The sequence below is a fragment of the Capra hircus genome, chromosome 1 (assembly GCF_001704415.2).
Source record: "Capra hircus breed San Clemente chromosome 1, ASM170441v1, whole genome shotgun sequence".
Classification (NCBI taxonomy): Eukaryota; Metazoa; Chordata; class Mammalia; order Artiodactyla; family Bovidae; genus Capra; species Capra hircus.
Window position 1 is genome coordinate 118,123,194 of NC_030808.1, and position 21,276 is coordinate 118,144,469.

Below are 21,276 nucleotides of genomic sequence, written 5' to 3' on the forward strand. Positions count from 1 at the left end.
CCTCCTGCTTCCCGAGAAATGGGATTTAATCCAAAACGCTAAAGGTTAAATTATCAATGGAACTCAAAGGGCATTTTGTTTCCATTTGGATAAGTCGTTTAATGTTTTTTAAGTCCACGCATATGTTAACAATGGAGGCAGTCAATTATAGGGGAGCTTAGCAAGGCATTCCTGGAGTTCTCCTCAGTGATGAGCATCTCGAAGTGAATTCAGGAAAAGAGCAACTATTTTTCAAGGAGGGAAATTATTTTAATTAGTAACTTGCAAAGGATAATAAATAGTCAGATAATTCTGAAATTGCTTTGCTTTGGGACAAGTAATTACATTGAGCATGCAGTTAAAAAAAAAGGAAATAAAGGAAGCGAGGCTGGGGGCATGTATAATCAATTCGGTGCAAGTAATTACATTATGAAGGCTTCATGACAATTTTATGGTACATTAACAGTGCGGAAAAGCATGCATCCTGCATTCTAGTAAGAAGGCTGGCAGCACAGTGTATGTGTAAGTCTCTTGACCCAAGGTTGGTTTTCATGAATTTCCAGACTGTTGGGCTCTGCCGCTGCTAATAGGTAACCATCTAATGGGCTGAACTAAGCAGAGAGATGGAAGCCTACTTGTAGTGTCCAATGAACCCTTCTTAGATCACCAGTGGTGGTGGTGGTGGTGTTAATTGCTGAGTCGTGATCCTGTGGACTGTAATGTAGCCTGCTAGGCTCCTCTGTCCATGAAATTCTCCAGGCAAGAGTATTAGATCACCAGTATGCCCCATGTGAGCTGGGTCACGAGGGTCCTGCAATGTGCATCTGGGTGGTATTGTTGTAAGTATCTGTGGATGACTTTGCTCTGTGTGCCTGGAGTTTCTTTTCTAATTTTTTAGGTGGTGGGGGCAGGGAGCAGATAGGAATCAACCTTCCCTGGTGTGGTTTTCAATGTGACATGCCCTAGTGACATTAGTTGCAAAGTGACTTGCTAAAATTAGAAAGTGAGATTGAACAGCTGGGTTGATGGCCTAAGTGCTGGGTTCCCACCATTTGTTTCAAGGGGATGGAGCGGAGCCACCCAGAGTGCTTTGCAGCAGCTGTGACCCCCGAGCCAAGGAAGCTACATTTTGAAGGCACGCTAAGAATAGACAGACTCTTACAAGCTCCTGATTTTGAAGTAAGGAAGAAAGCTAAAAGCTTCTGGGTGCAAAAATTCAGTTTAATTTCTAGCTTTCATAAATGGAATTGTATATAACTTGAAATAGCTTGAATAGCCCATATATGTCTGTCACTGTCTCTCTCCAGCTCTATAATCTTTATACGCACTCTGCTTTGGATAAACTCAGTCATCAGGTTGCTTTGGTATTACAGCTTCATAGCATTACACTCACATTTGCCCACTGATTCTGGATGCGAGCTGCCTATGTTTTTTAATTCCGGTCACTTGGGTATAAAAATAGTGCTATAATATCTGAAGTATGGGAGGGCACGGCAACCCACTCCAGTATTCTTGCCTGGAGAATCCTGTGGACAGAGCATCATGGGCTACAGTCTATGGGTTTGCAGAGTCGGACGCAACTGAGTAACACTTTCACTTTCTTTCATTTTCACATCTGAAGACCATTGTGTGTTCAGGCAGTGCTGCTGAACTGAGTCTGATGCTGTGCTTGGAATAAATACCACAAATGGCTTATTCTGATTCCTCAAATGTATTCTGCCTGCATGAGTGCATGCTAAGTTGCCTCAGTCATATCTGACTCTTTGGGACCCTATGGACTAGAGCCTACCAGCCTTCACTGTCCATGGGATTCTCTAGGCAAGAATACTGGAATGGGTTGCCATGCTCTCCTCCAGAGGATCTTCCCGACCCAGGGATGGAAACTTCGTCTCTTACATCTCCTGCATTGGCAGGCAAGTTCTTTACCATTAGTGCCACTTTGGAAGTCCAAAATATATTCAACAACATGTTAATAAAGTGAAAGAAAAGATCACACCTAAAATAAATGTTAGGTTAAGCTAGTTCAAACACAGAGCTTTTTGTAATAATGCAATTTAGGAGGGAAATGTAGCATTCAGTGTTTCCTAAATTTATTTGATAACAACACTTTTTTGGGGTGCAGTTTTGGGGGATTATCTTCTAGAACTTAAATCCCATAGAATGTACTTGAGGTTACACTGCCTGTAAATGCATCTCCTCATAGCCAGTATGACTAAGTCTAAAAGCTTTTGTCACCTGAGAGGTAGATTTGATTTAGGTTGAATGTCAGATGAGGTCCATCTGTGAAGTGAAGCTGTTGGCAGACTCAGAAGTGTCTTTCCCTACAGAATGATTTAGTGTTAATTACCTTCCTTACCCCCACCTCATGGCACACTTTCATCTTTTTGTCAAAATAGTTGTTACCAGGATTATGGGAATTTTTCAGACCAAAGCTCAACCTGGCTTATTTTATTTTCCTTTTGTAGGACTAAAGAAAGAAAGTGAAATCACTCACTCCTATTCTTTGTGACCCCATGGACTATAGCCTACCAGGCTCCTCTGTCCATGGGATTTTCCAGGCAAGAGTACTGAAGTGGGTTGCCATCCTTCTGCCATCCAGGGGATCTTCCCAACCCAGGGATCAAATCTGGGTTTCCTGCATCGTAGGCAGACACTTTACTGTCTGAGCCACCGGGGAAGCCTTTGTAGGACCATGCTGAGAAAAATTTGTTCAACGAACATTTTGGAGTAAAATAAGAAAATACAGGTAGTTTATTTAGATAGTCATATAAAGTCACGTTTCTGTCATTTTCCTCTTCTTGATTTCATTTCGGTGTAATAACAGACTTCTCTTTTCTCACATAGACAGCATATGATAATTAATACGTGCACATATTCTTGCACTTTGTATTAAAATTATATGTCTGAGTATGCAGATGTGACCCTTTTCTCAAAAAGTCATTTAAAATGAATCCAGAGCCTAACAGTTCTTAGCTGTTTCTTCTAATATAGCTGATTTCATTTCAGAGCACATTACAAAAATGTACTTTGTGTAAATGTTAAAAATGTAAATATCATAAAAAGCTAAAAGGGAGTAGCTTAGGAAAACTAGCTTAGAATTATCTCTAATACTTTTTTCCCATTAAAAAATAAGTAGGAAAGATTCATCTACACTTAAGTAATTATAGTTATGTGTGTATGCACTCAGTTGCTCAGTTGTGTTGGACTCTTTGTGACCCCATGGACTGTAGCCCACTAGACTCCTCTCCTCTGTCCATGGAGATTTTCAGGCAAGAATCCTGGAGTGGGTTGCCATTTCTACTCCAGGGTATCTTTCCAACCCAGGGACTCAACCTGGGTCTCCTGTGTTTCCTGCATTTACAAGCAGATTTTTTTACCATTGAGCCACCTGGAAAGCCAATTTTAGTCAATTTCAAAAGTTAATAACCTAACATTTATAGAATTATAAATGAACACATTTATCAAACATCAAAAACATCAATATTTGAATATTTTCCCTAGTAATCAACATTAATAAAGACCAAAGACAAGTCAGGCTGAAGCTGTTATTGTCAGAGTCTCTGAGGGAAGGAACTTTCCAGGAGGCAGGACCTTTAGCAGCCCCAGTTCTGGCTGGGAGCCCTGCTCTTGAGAGCCATACTCGGTTGCTACCTTTGCGTCTCCAAATCCATCTTCAGAGTCTTTTTACCTCTTCCTTTTAAGTCACAGCAGAGAGTCTGGCTTTATATTTGGTTTACTTTTCTAAAGTAGTATTTGTCTTTCTTCCTCTCCTTCCTCCCTAACACCAACTACAGGGTCACATGGAGCTAATTTGTTTTGCTGTCATGGGAGTCCTTTTTCTTGACCAGATGGGCCTGATTAAAACCAGGCCAGTTAAAAGGTCAACTTTGTAGGCAAGTGCATACACTCTATGACTCGAGGGGTTCAGGAGGGATGAGGAAGGATGACCGGTGTGTGCTCAGTCATGTCTGACTCTTTTGCAGCCCCGTAGACTATAGAAGAACCCCCCCAGGGTCTTCTCTCCACGGGCTTTCCCAGGTAAGAATACTGGAGTGGGTTGCCATTTCCTCCTCCAGGGGATCTTTCTGACCCAAGGACTGAGCCTGTGTCTCCCGAGTGCAGGTGGATTCTTTACCACTAAGCCACCTGGGAAGCCCACGAGGTGGGATTGTTGAAACAAGACGATGGGGGTGGGGAGAGTCTGTCTTGTGGGGCCCTTTCTTCCGAGGGACCTAGCCTGTAGGTGACGTTGTTCCGGGACAGGCTATCAGCAGCACCAACTGTCTGTACCCTCTTTTCCTTCCTTCCTAAAGGTCCAGATTACTTGTGTCAGCCTCTTTGGGTTCACAAGGCAGTATCCTGTTATGGAAAAAACATGCCCAAGACCCAACTCTAGAATAAGATTGGGCTCTCAGCTGTGTCACATAGAACATCAGGAAATTTATTAAGTCATTTAACTTTTCCCAACTCAATTTCTGGATGTTAAAAAGGAAGGTTAGTAAATCTGCTATGTGGGGTCCAATTAAGGTAATTTTTGGAGCTATGGAGTGCTATATACATGTTAACTGTTGCTGTCAGACATTATTATTACCATCATTACTGTGAATATTGTGATGTATAACTAATAGTCATTGTCATGATTGTCACTATTAATGAATGTCACTATTAACTTCATTCGTATGTTCACTCATTCATTCGTTTGACAAATGTTTATTTATTGGAACTTCCTTGGCAGTCTGTATACATAAGGGTGGTGCTAGTGGTGAAGAATCTGCCTGCCAATGCAGGAGACGCAAGAGACTCAGGTTCGATCCCTGGGTTGGGAAGGTCCTCTGGAGTAGGAAATGGCAACCCACTCCAGTATTCTTGCCTGGGAAATTCCATGGACAGAGGAGCCTGGCGGGCTACAGTCCATGAGGTCGCAGAGAATCAGACACAACTGAAGTGACCAAGTACAGCATAACCTGGTGATCTAGTGATTAGGATTTGGTGCTTTCGCTGCTGTGGCCCAGGTTCAATCACTGGTTGGGGAACTGAGATCCTGCAAGCCATTCAGTGTGGCCAAAATCCAGCAGCAACAACAAGAGCAACAAAAAGCACTTATTGAGTGTCTACAATATGCCTGAGGTGGTGTACTCTCAGGGTCCATGGTGAACAGCACTTGGTGGTGGTTCAGTTGACCAGTTTGCTGAATTAAACTAGAATAAATTAATAATGCTTTCATTTGTTTTAGAGACTGTTAGCATCCTCTAGGCTTCATGTCCTTCCAGGGACCAGTAAAGAACAAATTTTCCTGGGTGAGTTTTTTGAACACTTGATAGATAAGGGTACATAAGATATGGGTGATTTGTTTGATCCCGTCACTGAGAAACAAAATATTTTGTTAAAGGAAGCTCATTAAATACATTTTTTCCCTCCTTGCTTTTTAAAGTCATTTGTTTCATGAGTAATTTTTGAATATCTGCTTTGGGTCTTCCACTCTAGATACAATATTGGAACTACTGAGAACTTGAGAGCTTATTTAAAGTCTCCTTCAATTCAACATCCTTTAAAAAAAAAAGTCTCATGGAAAGGAAAAATCTAAATATGTCCTGTAGAGAAAATATCATTTCCTTTGACCATTATTATGATCTTTATCCTGCTTCTTTCTTTATACAGAGTTCCTCTCCAACTCAGTGGGAACTGCTTAGCAGTTCTGAAGGCAGGATGTGCCTTGGAGTGGGAGGAGAACGAGGCTTGTGGTTGGTCATCAGACTAAATTTAAACCATTATTTGGAATGACTATGTAATTAACGTGGGGGTTAAAAAATGAAAAATACAGCTGCAAGGGTAGTTTTCTTCCTTTAATAAGAAAAGAAGTCAGGAGTCATGAGAAGAAAACAAACACAGAAACATGAGGCATGCATTCTCTTTCATGAGAAGAGAATCAAAGATGCACCCTAATCTTTCAGGAGACAATAAATGCCTCTCCCTTCTGGATTAGGAAGATGACAGCAAGAATGGCACCGCAGCTGGGCGTCTCCAGAGCAGACAGGTGCTGGATATAAGATGCCTCCGATTGTCCTGTGAAGTGTAGACAGTGCTCCAGATGACAGGCCCCGCTTGATCTGCCAGAGGACAGAGCTGCTCAGTCTGTTGACGCCTGGTTCACAGTCCCCCAGCTCGCTCAAACAGCTGCCAGAGGCAGCCATGAAATATTGCTTAATTATAGAATTTCCCTTGATCCTCTTTATCCCTTCTCCCGCTCCCCACACTGGGCTTTGTGCCCCTCCCTGGTTCACAGCACCTTTAGGCTGAGCACTCAGGGGAGTATTAGGATGGTGCCTTTTCCAGCTCACAGTTAAGGGACTGACAAGAGGTTCAACTACACTCTAGCTGTGGGCTTATTCTTGGAGGCTGTAATTAGCAGTGTTAAGTTCGAATGTGGAATGCAATGTTATTTTTTTCAGCAGGAAGCAAGTTTACTTGGAGCAGGGCAGAGGAGGATAGCTTTTCTCATTCTTTCTCTCCCTTTTTTTTTTTTTTCTGATTGGAAAGTAGTGCTAATTGTACGAAGTGGAGAAAATATCAAGAAATCTAAAGATATGACTAAAGCCTACTTTCCTCTTATTCATATGTTTGGATATTAACCAAAATAGTATTATGTTCACTTAGCATCATGTTCACTTTCTACTTTAACAAGTATAGATCCATGTCATGTGTAATGTCTGTTCAGTCTTCCATGGTCTGGCTGACCCATAATTTACTTAACCATGTAACACATTTGAGACATAAATAAAACTGCAGTGGACATCCTTGCACATACATTTTGCATACTTGTTTATTGGTTTGGAATTATGTTTGTAATTAACAGGAACATGAAATGAGATTGTCTCTAACATTAAATTAAGATGATCAAGGGCTGATGTGATGATCATTCTGCATGCACTTGTCTCTTTTCTATTGTCTTGTTCATAGTGAGTAGCTTTTGTTCCTCATGATTTAAAAGGGTTGCTATAGCTCTGGTCATAACGTCTACTTTCCAAGCTGGAATAAAGAAGGTAGAAAGCAGAAAAGACTGTTTATCCCTTGCATTTAAAGAACTTCCCCAGAATTTTGCACAGCATTCTGTTTATCGTCTCGAACTTAGTCCCTTGGCCACACCTTGCATCCAGAAGAGAGGGTGAGTAGATATTCAGAAGCAGCTGGCCATCTCGGCCATATCTTTCTGTTTTCTTGGTATATGTTTCATGGAGGAGTTTCTAATTCAAAGATTTTTCAAGGATTTTGTAATGTGTTGACACACTGCTCTCCAGAAAGAGGTTACCAATTAAGTTTAGTAATATGTAAGAGTGACCCTTAATGAGGCTGTGGGTTCTTTGGTGATGAGCATTTTAAGGGCATTTTAAAACTTTTTCCTGAAGCTGTGTTTTTCTTTCTTTAAATCATACATTCTGGAGAGAGTTGATGTAGGGGTTTCTGATACAATTTTTTCTTCAAATCAAGGTCTGTACAAGTAAGAGTATTCCTTCCAAAAATTGGAAGGAAGTTGGCCTGAGAATTCAAATGTTATTCACACACGTTTCCTCCACTTTTAAGAACGTTTATTTGGAATTCAATTAACAAGCGAACCCAGTTTGAAAATTTTTCCTGCCAATCAAGTAAAAAGGCACAACCAAGAAGCTGCTCACTCAGCCCATGTTGGTGTTAACATATAAAGGTGTTTGATTTCTGTTCCACCATTTCCTATAAGTTTAAAAATCATATCAAAATTAAAAGTGCATACACCTAAATAGATGTTTTTTTACTATGAGAATTAATGCCAGCTATAATATGTTAGTGAAGAACAGTGGGGTTTGGATGGGTTAATAAGTCATAAAAAATTGAAAAAAATACATTTCCTATTCTTTGTTAAATATATGTGTGTGTGTATATATATATATATATTTTTTTTTGGCTGCACCTCCTGGTTTATGGGATCTTAGCTCCCTCACCAGGGATTGAACTCAGGTGCTCAGCAGTGAAAAGGCAGAGTCCTACCCTTTGGACTGCCAGGGAATTCCCAACAGTAGTATATTAATTAACATACACCCGTGGGTACAAAGCTAACTCGTTTGTTTTGCGTTAACATGTTTGTATAAAACTATAGTACTTTTTAAGCTAATTTGTTTTTCCATTTTGTTGATTCACAGAAGTTTCAAGTCTTCTTGTGTTTCTGTACCTAATCTGTGCCCCTACATTTTGGGGTAAACTATGGGAGTGAACTATTTTCACCCTGTAATTGATTTAAAGAACTTTGTTAGAGTAAAACTTCTTGAGGATTTCTGTTAGGAAGGAGGGAAAGCCATTAGGTGCTCTTTTTCTAGTATTGTCTTATGCTTTTCACATCAAGCTGAAATCCTTACTAGTTTATACATGAGACAGAAGTCTTGGGCTGACACAGGATGCTCATCACCATTAAAAGTGCCTAACAAAAGCGTTAGAGGAATCTCAGTTTTGGCCTTTTCTTACACTGGACCTGAGAGTTGTTATTATTAGAATGTAGGGTGAGGGGAGGGGTGGTAGTGAAGGAGCCACTCAAAGGCTGGTGGTTTGCTTGTTGTTTTGTGTTTTGAGAATGTTTTTGTCTCAAGATCAATGGTTAGTTAGCTGCTTTATGTGAAATCATATAAATCTGTAGCTTTTGCAGTGAATTAATGTTCACTCCTATTTTTCCCCATTTTCACTGTACCCTAGGGTGTTTGCTGACAGTTTTGCATTTGAATTCCTCAGATCTTTGTAAAAAGTTGGGATAGATTTTCATGAGAGAAAGAAGTGGAATTAGTATTTATAGAGTGTCATGGGTGTGTCTGGCACTGTGTGGGTGTTTTGTCATGGGATGAAATATTTAAAACAGCCTCACGCACGGAAGTGTTCTTATGCCTGTTTCACAGTGGAGGAAACTGAGGCTAGGAGACGCTAAGTAGAGTTTCCGTGGTCTCTTAACTGGTTAATTGCAGAGCTCAAAACCACTGCAGTACTGCCTCCTTTGGGTGACGCTTTCAACCCAAGATGCAAAGAAATGCACGTAAAGAGACACTTTGGGCTGGGTTGACAGGAAACACAAGCAGTGTTGCCTGGTGATTATCTTCAAGGCCTCCTGTGTTTCTCTCCCCTCCCTGCTGGGAAACCTAACTCAACTCCCCTTCTTTTGTCTTTGCTCCTCCAAACCATTTCTTGCAAAATGGGATGCTGGCTCTGAAAAGCACCTCCAGTCTTTCTCCAGACCGGGGCTGGGACTTATGCCAGTCTCTTCTCTAGTTCCACGTGTCTTGTCATTCAAACGTGCATAAAGTGACTGAAGACCAGGGTGGCCCATCCTCTTCCCAGAATTAAAAACAAGAACAATAACAAACCAAAAAGGAATTGGCACTCCCCACATGCATAGAGGAGAGACTAGATTAATCCAAAAGAATTCTTGGTTTTTTTGGAGGTTTTGTCCTATTTCCTTGGACAAGTGACATTTAGTTCGTTTTGCCCCACCAGAACAAGCAGTGTGTCAATGTCCCGTTTAAGAACAACTGGAAAAACAATGCGTTGAAACATGTGTTGAGCACAGAGAGCCTGGAAAAACAATTTTCAAAGTATTTGAGCACTTAAAGTAGCTTGGTAGCTTAAAAAATTTTTCTTTTAAAAACCAATTGAGAGATTAAAGCTGCTTCCCAGATGTCAGATGCTGTTGATACCGGAGCATATCTAACATGCAGCTATTGAGATAGAATGTCAGGCTCTGGACCTTTTATAGCAACAATAAAAATAGGGTGTGTGCTTTCTAACCCTCCACATCATTGCCATGCCCACCTGATCGCCAGCTTCCAGGTCCCACATTACATCTTCTGTTACGTCCTCCCAGGAAGGAGAGGACACTGCAGGCATTCAGGATCATATGTCTACTTAAGTGGCATGAATTCAATTTTCCATGCCTAGCAAATCCCAACATAAGTATTTGGGGACAGCATCACTTCATCTGGAGCTTGGCTGTAGAAATAGTACCATGTCCTAACCCTGAAAAGATCTGGCTGTGTTGAACTTACTGAAAGACCTTATAATACACACAAAGCTTAGCACACTCTACATTATGGCCCATTTAAAGGATTTGCAGTGGTAATTTTCACCACACTCCACATTTGCCACAACTGCTTTTGGGGCTGCATCCTCATGGAAGATACTGTCCTGGGGTAAATACAGTTTGTTGAATGACTGAATGGATGAATGCCTTTCACTTCCTTTGATAATTTTAGAATTCACCATTCATTAAGATCCTCATCTTCTCTTCTCCTCATTACTATCCCTTATTTTTGTTTGTGAAAAAGTGGGAAAATGAGGTACTGAGCACCTATTTTATACTTGATGCCTGGAAATAATAAAACCTGGTAAAATAAACTCTTACATGGTTGTTCAGCTTCAACACAAGAGACAATGTGGTTTATAAATCTTTTAATACCAGTATTGATCCTGACATGAAAAGCAAAAAAAAAAAAAAAACAGTGTTGATAATACCATTGCAGTATAGCCCAAGTTAGGCGCTTGGCCAGAGGCAGACAAGCAAACAGAAACACAGTCGTTTTTCTTCTCGCTTCTTTTTGGGAATAGAAAAAGTGAGGTGAAGCAAGAGTTGGCTCAGTTTGCACAGAGGAAGTCAGGTCTGCCCCGGTCATATGGCACTGGGGACCTCAGCGGGGATGAGGGGGTGCCTCTCACACAAAAGCTCACCCTCTGGAGTGAGGTCACTGAGTCACACCTCTGGGTCATGTCTGTGAGTCATGGGCTTCCCAAAAAGGCTTTCTCCAGAAGCGGCGCCTTCATGGTGTCCCCGGCTTTCTCACCCCAGGGATAAACGCTGGTAAATAAACCCCTTCAGGAAAGAACTATGATTATTACAGCCTCAAGTGGGCTCACTCTGCACTTCAGGACTGACTGCAGCTCTGCATGACTCAGCTCTCTGCCCAGATGGAGCAGGTTTGGAAAAGCCAGATTCGTGTAGATGGATGCCCGAGGCTGGCCGAGGTGGAAGTGCCTGAAGACCTTCCACGCTGCTTCGGCTCCTACTGCTGCTGATTTCAACGAGTGGAGACTTCTTGGCACCGCTGAGATGGAAGTCGAGGATTAGAGCCTAGTAGTTAAAAATACAGCCCCTGTCATTCATCTGGAATTCCAGAGAACTCTGAAATTTTTTGAATTGGCACGTGAATGGCAGAGACCGGAAGCATGCACCAAAATAATGCTTCTCGTCTTGTATCATCTTTTATTAGAGGATCCTAAAAAAATCCCCTACATATATGAGTTATTATTCCTGTGTCATAGACTGCAGCTTTGTTTGATGAGCTGCCGAAGTGCAAATCTGACCGGAACCTTTTAACTATAAATTCCTTGTGGTTTCAAAGAAGGATGAGCTTTCTCAGCCAACACACTTTTGTTATGTGAACAGTTGCCTTTATTGTATAGCATAAGAGAGTCAGTTTTTATAGCTTTAGGACTTAATCTATGAATGATATGAATGTTTTCTAATGGATGTGTCAGCTAGGTACATTTGCAGCTTGACTTTTACCTCTTTGTATCTTTTTATTCTTAAGCATTGGACTAGCAAGTGATGGTGATGTTTAGGATTTTGGCAGAACAGAAGAAGAATTATAACCAATTGTAATGTAATGAAAGCTGCTTTGGGACGAAGAATCTTCAGTTGGGCTGACAATAGGAAAGATGACAACTTGGGAGGGAGATTGGTCGCTTTCAAAAGAAAATAATACATCAGCTGTGCATCTTTTCAGCCAGGTGAAGAGCCAGCACTTTATTTCCAATTGTCAATGCATTCAAAAGACAAGTTCTTATCATCCAGCTGGACTGGTAGGGTTAATCAGAGGGGAACAATTTACTGATGGCTACTAATCAGAATGGGTTGCTACTTTAGACGAGGGCTTTGAGCAGCTACTGCTATGGGGCTTCCACTGTGATCAGCTCCTAGCATTCCCTGGGTTTGGGTGGCTCAGTGGTAAAGAACCTGCCTGCCAGTGTAGGAGACGCAGGAGACGTGGGTTTGATCCCTGGGTTGGGAAGATCCTCTGGAGAAGGAAATGGCAACCCACTCCAAAATTCTTGCCTGGGAATTCCCACGGACTGTGGAGCCTGGTGGGCTACAGTTCATGGGGTCGCAAAAATGGTGGACATGACCAAGAGACTAAACAACACAAGGAACTATCTATCTGGAGAGTGTATGTTTCTGAACCTGGGAGAATTATAAGTGTGCATGCCAGCTGTCTTTGTTCTCGTGATTAAGACCCATATCTGGTGTCAGTCGGAAGAGCCAAGTATCACTGGCAAAAAAACAAAACACAACAAAAGACTCCTCTCAAAGAAATGCAAGATGTGAGTAAGATACGATGTGTCATTTCCTAGGTCTTGAAATTTAAATCAGAACACACTGCCCACATGTTTAATGTAATTGAAAGACAGCATTTATCCCTGAAATAAAACAAAAAAAGTGAACCAGCTTTTACGTATTTGTATTTTAATTCTAATTGGGGAAAATTTTCAAATTTTTATGTGAGTCCTGGGCAAGTCTTCTTGCCATCTGGTACAGGATTAAACATTGGCATAGCATTTGTTTTCTGCTGACAGTGGGTCCAATTTATTTGGCAAGACCTGCCTGGGAAATTATCAACCTCATGCAGATCTGCTTCAGTTTTCATTTTTAACACTGATGAGTTTAACTGAATGGGTTCACAACAAGCAAGTTGCAAACCTATTTTAGTTAGCAGTTTTTAAACCAATCATCTTTAGTCTGTATAAACATTTGTTATAACATTAAGAGGGTGGTGAATTGGACTACTAAGTAAAAAAAAGAGGTTTAAATGTCTGATTTTTAAAAATGAGATATTTTACCTATGCGCTCAGTTGGGCTTGTGAAGATTCTGGGGCTTCAGGAGTATTGTTTTTCAAGTGCCTACCATGTGTAGGACACCTTGCTCTGCCTACACTGGGTCTTTTCTGTTCTCAAAAGAGCTTGTGTTGCATTGTAAGAGAAATATTAGTATCCCCCCAAAAAAAGAGAAAGAAAGAATGAAAGGAGAGGTTAAAGAGAAACTAGGATTGGCAGGAGGGTGAAGCAAAGAAGCACTGAATATGAATTGAGTTTTGAGCAAGTCAGAGGAGCCTGGCGGGCTACAGTCCTTGGGGTTACAAAGAGTTGGACACGACTGAACAACTAACACTTTCACTTTCGCAACACTTAGAGCCTTTATATTCCCATCTCTTTGGTGTGATTGTCTATAATTGGGCTTCTCTGGTGGCTCAGACAATAAAGAATCCACCTGTAATGTGGGAGACCTGGGTTTGATCCCTGGGTCAGGCAGATCCCCTCGAGAAGGAAAAGGCAACCTACTCCAATGTTCTTGCCTAGAGAATCCCATAGACAGAGGAGCCTGGAAGGCTACAGTCCATGGTGTTGCAAAGAGTCAGACATGACTGAGTGACTAACGCTTGCACATAATCATCTATCTAGATGGTAGTAAGAAGCTGCTTTTAAGTCCTGCCCTGACAGGTTGGTTGAGGGAACCCTGAGTAATGTCCAACACAACTAATGTGAGATAATATATTAAGAGAGGAGGAAGAGTAAAAAGGCCAAACACTTTATACTTGCAGATGAAATCTTTGCCCACATATATGAGCAAACAGCTTATGTTGCTGCTGCTGCTGCTGCTAAGTCGCTGCAGTTGTGTTCGACTCTGTGCGACCCCATAGACGGTAGCCCACAAGGCTCCCCCGTCCCTGAGATTCTCCAGGCAAGAGCACTGGAGTGGGTTGCCATTTCCTTCTCCAATGCACGAAAGTGAGAAGTGAAAGTGAAGTCGCTCAGTCGTGTCTGACTCTTAGCGACCCCATGGACTGCAGCCCACCAGGCTTCTCCACCCATGGGATTTTCCAGGCAAGAGTACTGGAGTGGGGTGCCATTGCCTTCTCAGGCTTATGTTGCTATGAACTCCAAATTCTTTCAAAATTAAACACTCATAATCATTACTATTTTTATATCTTTATATGCTTCCAGCAATACAAAATGTATTACATAGGCTTTCTCTATTTCAGAAAGTCTTTGTTGTGTGGCTTCCTTCCATGAAGTTAGTGTAATAGGTCATGAACTGGGGGGTAAATTTATCCAAAAAACACCAAGCCTCTTCCTGGGCTATAAGAAGCTGGTGGATTCTGTTTTTGCAGATAAGATTTTATCTTTGCCTTTCATGGTTCGGTGGCCAGTCAAGATTTTATATTTATAAAATGCTTTTCATTTTTATGCCTAACAAGTGCACGTGCACTATAGGAATTATACAATCCAGGCTTGTTGAGCCAAAGGTTGCCAGCCTTGGGCTGGAGGCCGGAGCTGTCTTCTGTGAGTTCACTGGCTAAGTAGGTGAGCTTGAGAAGTGAAGTGACCTGGTCATGAAATTGGCAGGTGACCTCGGTGATTACAGGCTTCCCAGAACAGCCATTTTTTCACCCTTAGAAAAAGGAATTGGAGCATTTGTTGGCTTTTTTACCCCTGTCTCATAGATATGGGTGCTGAGACCATGATGGGTTACATGGCTTGTCCACTTAAGTCACACAGGATCGGAGTTGTATTAAAACTCAGACATATGTAGGAATCCCCTGGAGATCTGGTGCTTAGGACTCTTGAGCTTTCACTGCTGAAGGTGCGAGTTGGATCCCCGGTTGGAGAACTGGATATCCCACAAGCTGTGCTGCTGCTAAATCACTTCAGTCGTGTCTGACTCTGTGCGACCCCATAGACGGCAGCCCACCAGGCTCCCCTGTCCCTGGGATTCTCCAGGCAAGACTGTGAGGTTTGGCCAAAACAAAGAAACACAACAAAAAACAAAAGAACTCAGGTATGTGTGACTCCCAGCTTGTGGTCTTTCCAGAAGATACAGTTGCTTCACTGTCTCCCAGTAGGATGTCAAGGGTCATGGGGTGCTCAGACCCAGCTGTTCTGGGGATGAGTCTAGAGGTGTGTTAGAGAAAGTATTGTCAGATAGAGAGGGTGGGGAAGGGATGGAGGACAGAAGGAAAACCTGAGGGACTGGGGGAGGGAAGCCTGGAGGCCATTGTCCTCATCCAGGTGAAAGGTCATGCAAATAAGAGCTAAATTAACAATCTCCTGGAGGCTGTTGGGAGGGGCCAAGCCTGTAGAGGAGGGTGATTGGGAGAGTGGTAATGCTGCCTCCCTCCCCCACTGATTTCAATGACATTCTAACCCCAAACACAGAATATTCCTAATACATAAAATGGCTTTCCCAACTTGTGTCTGTATTGAAGAACACATTCAAATTCTAGAAGGAAAAATTATTTAACACAACGCAGCTTTCCATAAACTACCACGTCCAACTTAATGTCTTCTCAGAGAAGTGCTTGACCTTTCTTGCCTCCGGGCAAACATGCAGGTCCTCAGAACTGAAGCTCTCACAGACCCTGGTGTGATTGTATATTTGTCCTTTATAAGACTGTGAAGAAAGGCAGTTTGGGAAGTCAAAGGGGCCCCTGAAGGAAGGGGAAAAGATTCCATTACCTTTGTAACAGGTGCCATTTCCATTGCCCATCACCTTGGGCTTCCATGAAAAATCCCTGCAGACATTTTTTTTTTCCAGTCCAGGAAAATTGGGTGTTGGAGAGAGTGTATCAAGAAGAGCTTTTCTTTCTCTTAGAGACTGGCTTTTTTTTCTTTATAAAAAGCATGGAGACAGGTAATTGAATCCATTTCCCTTCTTACTTTGCCCACTCAAAAATAGGAGCCAAATCTCTAGTTTATCTCCAGTAACTTTTTAATACCTATGACCTGCATTTTCATGCATCATTTTCCTTTTTTGTCTTTTTGAACCTTCAGAAGTGTGTTTATTTTCACTGGTTATGAAAACAGTACGTTATCACTGTTCAAAACTGGAAAGTATAGAAGAGTTTAGATTAAGGGGGAAAAAATCTCCAGTGAGCATATTACTTGCTTACACGTGTGCGTGCTCAGTCGTGTCCAACTCTGCGACCCCCATGGACTGTAGCCCGGCTACAGTCCATAGAATTGTCCAGGCAAGAATAGTAGAGTGGGTTGCCATGCTTTCCTCCAGGGGATTTTCCCAACCCAGAGATCGAACCTGAGTCTCCTGTGGCTCCTGTATTGCAGACAGATCGTTCTGCTGTGCTCCCTGGGAAGCCCATTACTTGCATGCTGCTGCTACTGCTGCTAAGTCGCTTCAGTCGTGTCCGACTCTGTGTGACCCCATAGATGGCAGCCCACCAGGCTCCCCTGTCCCTGGGATTCTCCAGGCAAGAACACTGGGGTGGGTTGTCATTTCCTTCTCCAATGCACGAAAGTGAAAAGTGAAAGTGAAGTTGCTCAGTCATTTCCGACTCTTAGCGACCCTATGGATGCTCCCCTTCCAGGCTCCTCCGTCCATGGGATTTTCCAGGCAAGAGTACTGGAGTGGGGTGCCATTGCCTTCTCCCATTACTTGCATATATCAGCCTAAATACTTTGGTATCTTTTTTCCTTTTGGTTCCTTTTTTAGGGAAGTGGGGCCATGCTGGGTCTTTGTTGTGGTGAGTGGGCTTGTGTAATTGTGGCACTTAGTTGTCCCACAGCATGTGGAATCTTAGTCCTGATGAAGGACTGAACCATTGTTCCCTGCATTGGAAGGTGGATTCTTAACCACTGGACCACCAGTGAAGTCCTCTGTTCCATTTTCGTATGAAAGCTGTATAGAATGTGTGTTCATAGAATATTCACTATTATGTAGTTGAACATACAGATATGTGTATATAAATATTACATATGTAAATTTTTAAGGGAAACTGGACTTAAAGCAGCAGAGAGACATTTTCTTTCTTTCCTTCATCGTTTCTTTCTCCCTTTCTTTCATCATTTTTTTTCCCCCCTTAGACATTTGCTTGAAGTGGACTCAGCAAGAGAGTGACATCAGACAGGGGTGGGAGTAGTAGGGAAGTGGAGATTAATTGAGCTAAACTGCGGGTCCTGGCAAACAGTAAGGCTGCACTGAGAAATACAAGAAAGGAAGTGACTCAGTAGCTCTGAGAGAGGGAGCAGAGATGAGACAGCAGCATGAAAGAGTGATGGTTTATCCTCTGGTTGGAAATAGGATGAGGGGAGCTAAATGAATTTAGTTTTCAAATCAAATCATGAGTGGTGGATTAAGTTCTTATGAGCAATGCCCTTGCTCTTGGCATTCAGACCAGGAGTCACCCTGGATGTCACATAAACTGAGTTTTAGAGTAGAACTGCCCTGCGGTCGATTGGTGTGCAGGGGCTGGGAAGTGGAGTGGCTTTCTTCTCAGAATTGTTTCAGGGCAAAGAGAACTTCTTCTCAGAGTTGTTTCAGAGCAAAGAGAGCTGCTCGCATATGAAAGGCTCCCCCTTGTACTCAAGTCTTTGGGGAATACAGTGAGTGACACATTTAATTATCAAACCCGCTGGGAACAAAACTCCTTTAAAAGCGTTGGCCGGGTGTGGAGTTTGAAGGGTGGGCTGAGGAGGCTCCCACGGTTGTGGCGGGAGTTTTGGGGCTTGAAGCTGTGGCTGAGTTGTGCATCTTTGGGGTCAGATCACTTAGGATGAGGGTCAGAGTGTCCACCCAGAAAAGCCCTGCCATCTCTCCCAGGGGATGGAGGCTGTCAGCTGTAGTGGCTGTCTTCAGACAAGCTGGGCTCCTCTGCCACGTTGGGTGTGAGCCTTTCTGCTCTCTGCAGACTTGAGAGCCCCAGCCCACTTGTTCAGAATGGGAAGGGTGAGTGGGGGACTGGCATTTGAGAATCCATCATTGCAGTTCCTGTATTGTTCTGATCACTGACAGGGAGCTGAGTGTGTACACAGCAGTATCCTTAAGTGTCTCCCAGGTGGTAAAGAACCCACCTGCCAATGCAGAGACATAAGAGATGCAGATTTGATTTCTGGGTTGGAAAGATCCCCAAGAGAAGTGTGTTGCAGCCCACTCCAGTATCCTTGCCTGAAGAATCCCATAGACAAAGGAGCCTGGCGGGCTATGGCCCAGAGAATCGCCAAGAGTTGGACACAACTAAAGCAACTGAGCAAGCATGGTATATATTAGTATGTCACTGCTTCTCACTCTGGGCTGTGCTCGTGCTGGTTCTGTGGCAATGTCAGTATATTCATGGTGTCAGAGGACCTAAGAAGGGCTCATGAAAGAGAGAAGGATACCTCCCTTTTTGGTGCAGTGGAAAGTATTTCTTGCTTACCATGTGTTTTAGCAATATGGAATCCTGAAGGAATAGTCAAAGGGTTTCTTAGCTCTAATTACTTGGCTAAAGGGAGCTTACTCAACCTTAACATCCTCATCAATTGTTCCTCTTTTGGAAGACTGTGACAAACCCCCTGAGGCTGGCTATGAGTCTCCAGGAGACCAAAGGTTGACAGAGAATTTTAGGAACTCTTTGAACAGAATCACTATCGTTAACCTTGAAGGTGTAACTAAGACAGTTGTTTCTTGATCCTTAGATAGCTGATTTTCATCTTTTCAGTTCAGTCTCCTCACCACCACCACCACCCTCCTCAAGATCGTCTTAGGTTTTTTTTTTTTATTCCTCCCAATTTATTTTTGATTATTTTTTAAAGACTCCTATAGTATGAAACTCTACAGTTAAATTTAATTTTGCCTCTTTTATGGGAACTGACTTTTTTTTCTTTTCCTTTTAAATCTTACTCATTTTAAAGGCCTTCTTGGGAAAACATCCAAGTTTTCACTCAAGGCAATGAATGAGCGTCCCATGGCAATAACTTCTAGTCTGGGATGAAGAAATCTGAAGAAGAATTTTATTTTATTTTATTTTTTTTAATTTTTTTTGAAGAAGAATTTTAGTAGAGGCCGTATTCAAATGTGAGGAAATGGAAGCAAAAGAAAAGATAAATATAACTCCATTACAAGAGAGTCACTGATTTAGGATTAAACCCAGTGATACTAAGAGTGGTTTTCTACACGAAGGATTCAAAGGAAGTCATTGCTATTCAAAAGTAAGGTGTGTTTAAAAGGAATGAGATTGTTCTTTTTCACGTGGATCTATAACATGTGGGGTTGACATTGCCCTTTGGTTTGGGAGAGGCAACCTAGTTACAAGGCTTAGAACAACTGACTGACATTCAGCTTCTACCATCAAAGTTTGTTGTCTTTGATAAATACAGAAAGATCTTTGATACAGTTCAGAAAACAGATTCGTGGCACCAAATAAGTATGCTTATCTTTAAAAGAAAAATGTACTAAACTCTCAAAAAAGATTGAGTTTATGGAGTGACACAGGGTCTGTAAGGCACCAGGAGTGACTTGTGATGTGGTCTGGAAGGAGGTAGGAAAAAGAGGTCCCATCCATCTTTCTGAAGACACACTGGAAACTCTGGGTGGAAGCTGATGTCCTTCTGGTTTCTCTAAGATTAATAACAAAGCTTGGGTGTTGTATATGACCAAAAGTCTAATCATGTCTTATTCCCCAGAAGCCTTTATGCCTCAGTAACCTGGGTGTCTCCATAATCTAGCACTTCCTACATGTATTTCCTGCTACTCTGTTCTCCAGCTACACAGTTGTTACCTTGCATGGTAGAACATAAGCTTCCTGTGGACCTCACAGTGTCTTACCCTTAGTAGGAGCTGTGTGATGTCATGTTTACGGGATTGGTTTCAAGGGCCCTGTCTCTGGCTGGGGCCAGGTAGAGGTGTCTCATTGTGTCAATTACATGAGCTGGGAGTATGGGAGGGCTGATGGACAGGAGAGCAGGGTCCTGCTTTGGGAGAGGAGTTTGCGCTATGGTATCCCAATGCTTGGATGGCAGTGGGCACTGGGGACTGGAGAACATAGGCTCCTTGGACTTGGGGAGGTATGCTGGGGCTGGTCCATCCTTGGTAAGACAAGAAACCTTTAAGAGGGCATTTGCACATGGAGGCAACTGGTCAACCAAATCAACTTATTGTCAGAGAGTCCCCTGCAAAATCCCCATCATGGCCCAACTTGGATGGAGGGTAAGTGGGCAAGCTTGATGTTGGCTGGAAACAATGTGTCAACCTCCTGTAAGCAAATTCTAAGGGAAGAAAGGCCAGCATCATTTAACTGTTGTGTTGTTACTGGTGATGATGGTAATGATGCTAACAATTAAAGAGATAATTGTTTTCCTTCTTTTAGTCACATAGAAAAAATCACCACATGGCAAGACCCTAGGAAGGCGATGAATCAGCCCCTGAATCATATGAACCTCCACCCAGCTGCCACTTCCACACCAGCGCCCCAGAGGTCCATGGCCGTGTCTCAGCCGAATCTTGGTAAGCTTTGACTCGGAGCTGGATAAATAGAGGTTCAAGCAAGGGCCTCTGGAGCTCAGAAGCGGCTTTGGTTGCCTCAGTGCCTACTCATGTACCCAGATAGTATCCTTTTCTCCCTTTTGGCTGCATTACCCTTTCACTGCCCTTGCCATCTTTTCTTGGCCTCTTGGCTATGTGGTTCATGACATGGTATCCAGCTTGACACTACAGCTCCAGCATCCTCTCCAATTACCTTTATTGAAGCTCTTGGAAAAATCACTTAGGCCTCCTGTTTTCACCCACACCAAGGCAAGGAGGGTACTTATCCTTTATCCCTGTGAATCTGGTCCCTGAAGACTACCAAAGGGTACAATTCTGGCCTCAAATCTCTTTGCTTCCTTCCTTTTCTTCTCCCTCATAATGTGCGACTGACACCAGGCTAGGTATTTTCTTGCCTTATCTCATTCAGTCCTCACAACCACCCTATAAGAAGTGATAGCATTCCCATTTTATATATGCAGAAACCTTCCCAAAGTCCCAGCTTGTGCACTAGAAGAGCCAGAGTTGAAACTGAGGTTGGTCTGGTTATAGGATGCATTCAACCCCTGCATAATCTGCGAGGGGCTTCTCCCCACACCTACCCTAGGAAAGGATGGTTCACATTTCACTTCATTTTGAATAGGTGTGATTTTAGACTTGAGATTAGTTTCTGCTAATTACAAAAAGAGTAAAATTCCACCCACTGGAGAGAATCAGGTGTGAATGAATACACTTCTGCAACAGAACCAATCAGCTTTTGTTGCCAGCCATTCTTCCATGCCCCTAAAAGGTAAAGTTTTTAAAAAGATAGTGTCATTTTCAGGTGACATTTCCATTTAAGATCAGATGTCCAGATACTGTTTTATACACAGAACAGAGTTTTAGAGAATGAAAAGAATCTCTGTTGGATTTTCAAGAATGAACAGATAAAAATGGAAGCAGTTTTCGT

At 42.4% G+C, this 21,276-nt stretch overlaps 1 protein-coding gene across 2 annotated transcripts in view; it reads left to right on the forward strand.

The window, feature by feature from the left end:
* Positions 1-21,276, forward strand: part of WWTR1 (WW domain containing transcription regulator 1) — a 146,839-nt gene that overhangs the window by 60,773 nt on the left and 64,790 nt on the right. For both annotated transcript variants that reach the window (XM_018049081.1, XM_018049076.1), the window contains exon 3: positions 20,173-20,309. In XM_018049081.1, the coding sequence (XP_017904570.1) occupies positions 20,173-20,309 (137 nt within the window). The remainder of the gene's footprint in view (positions 1-20,172; positions 20,310-21,276) is intronic.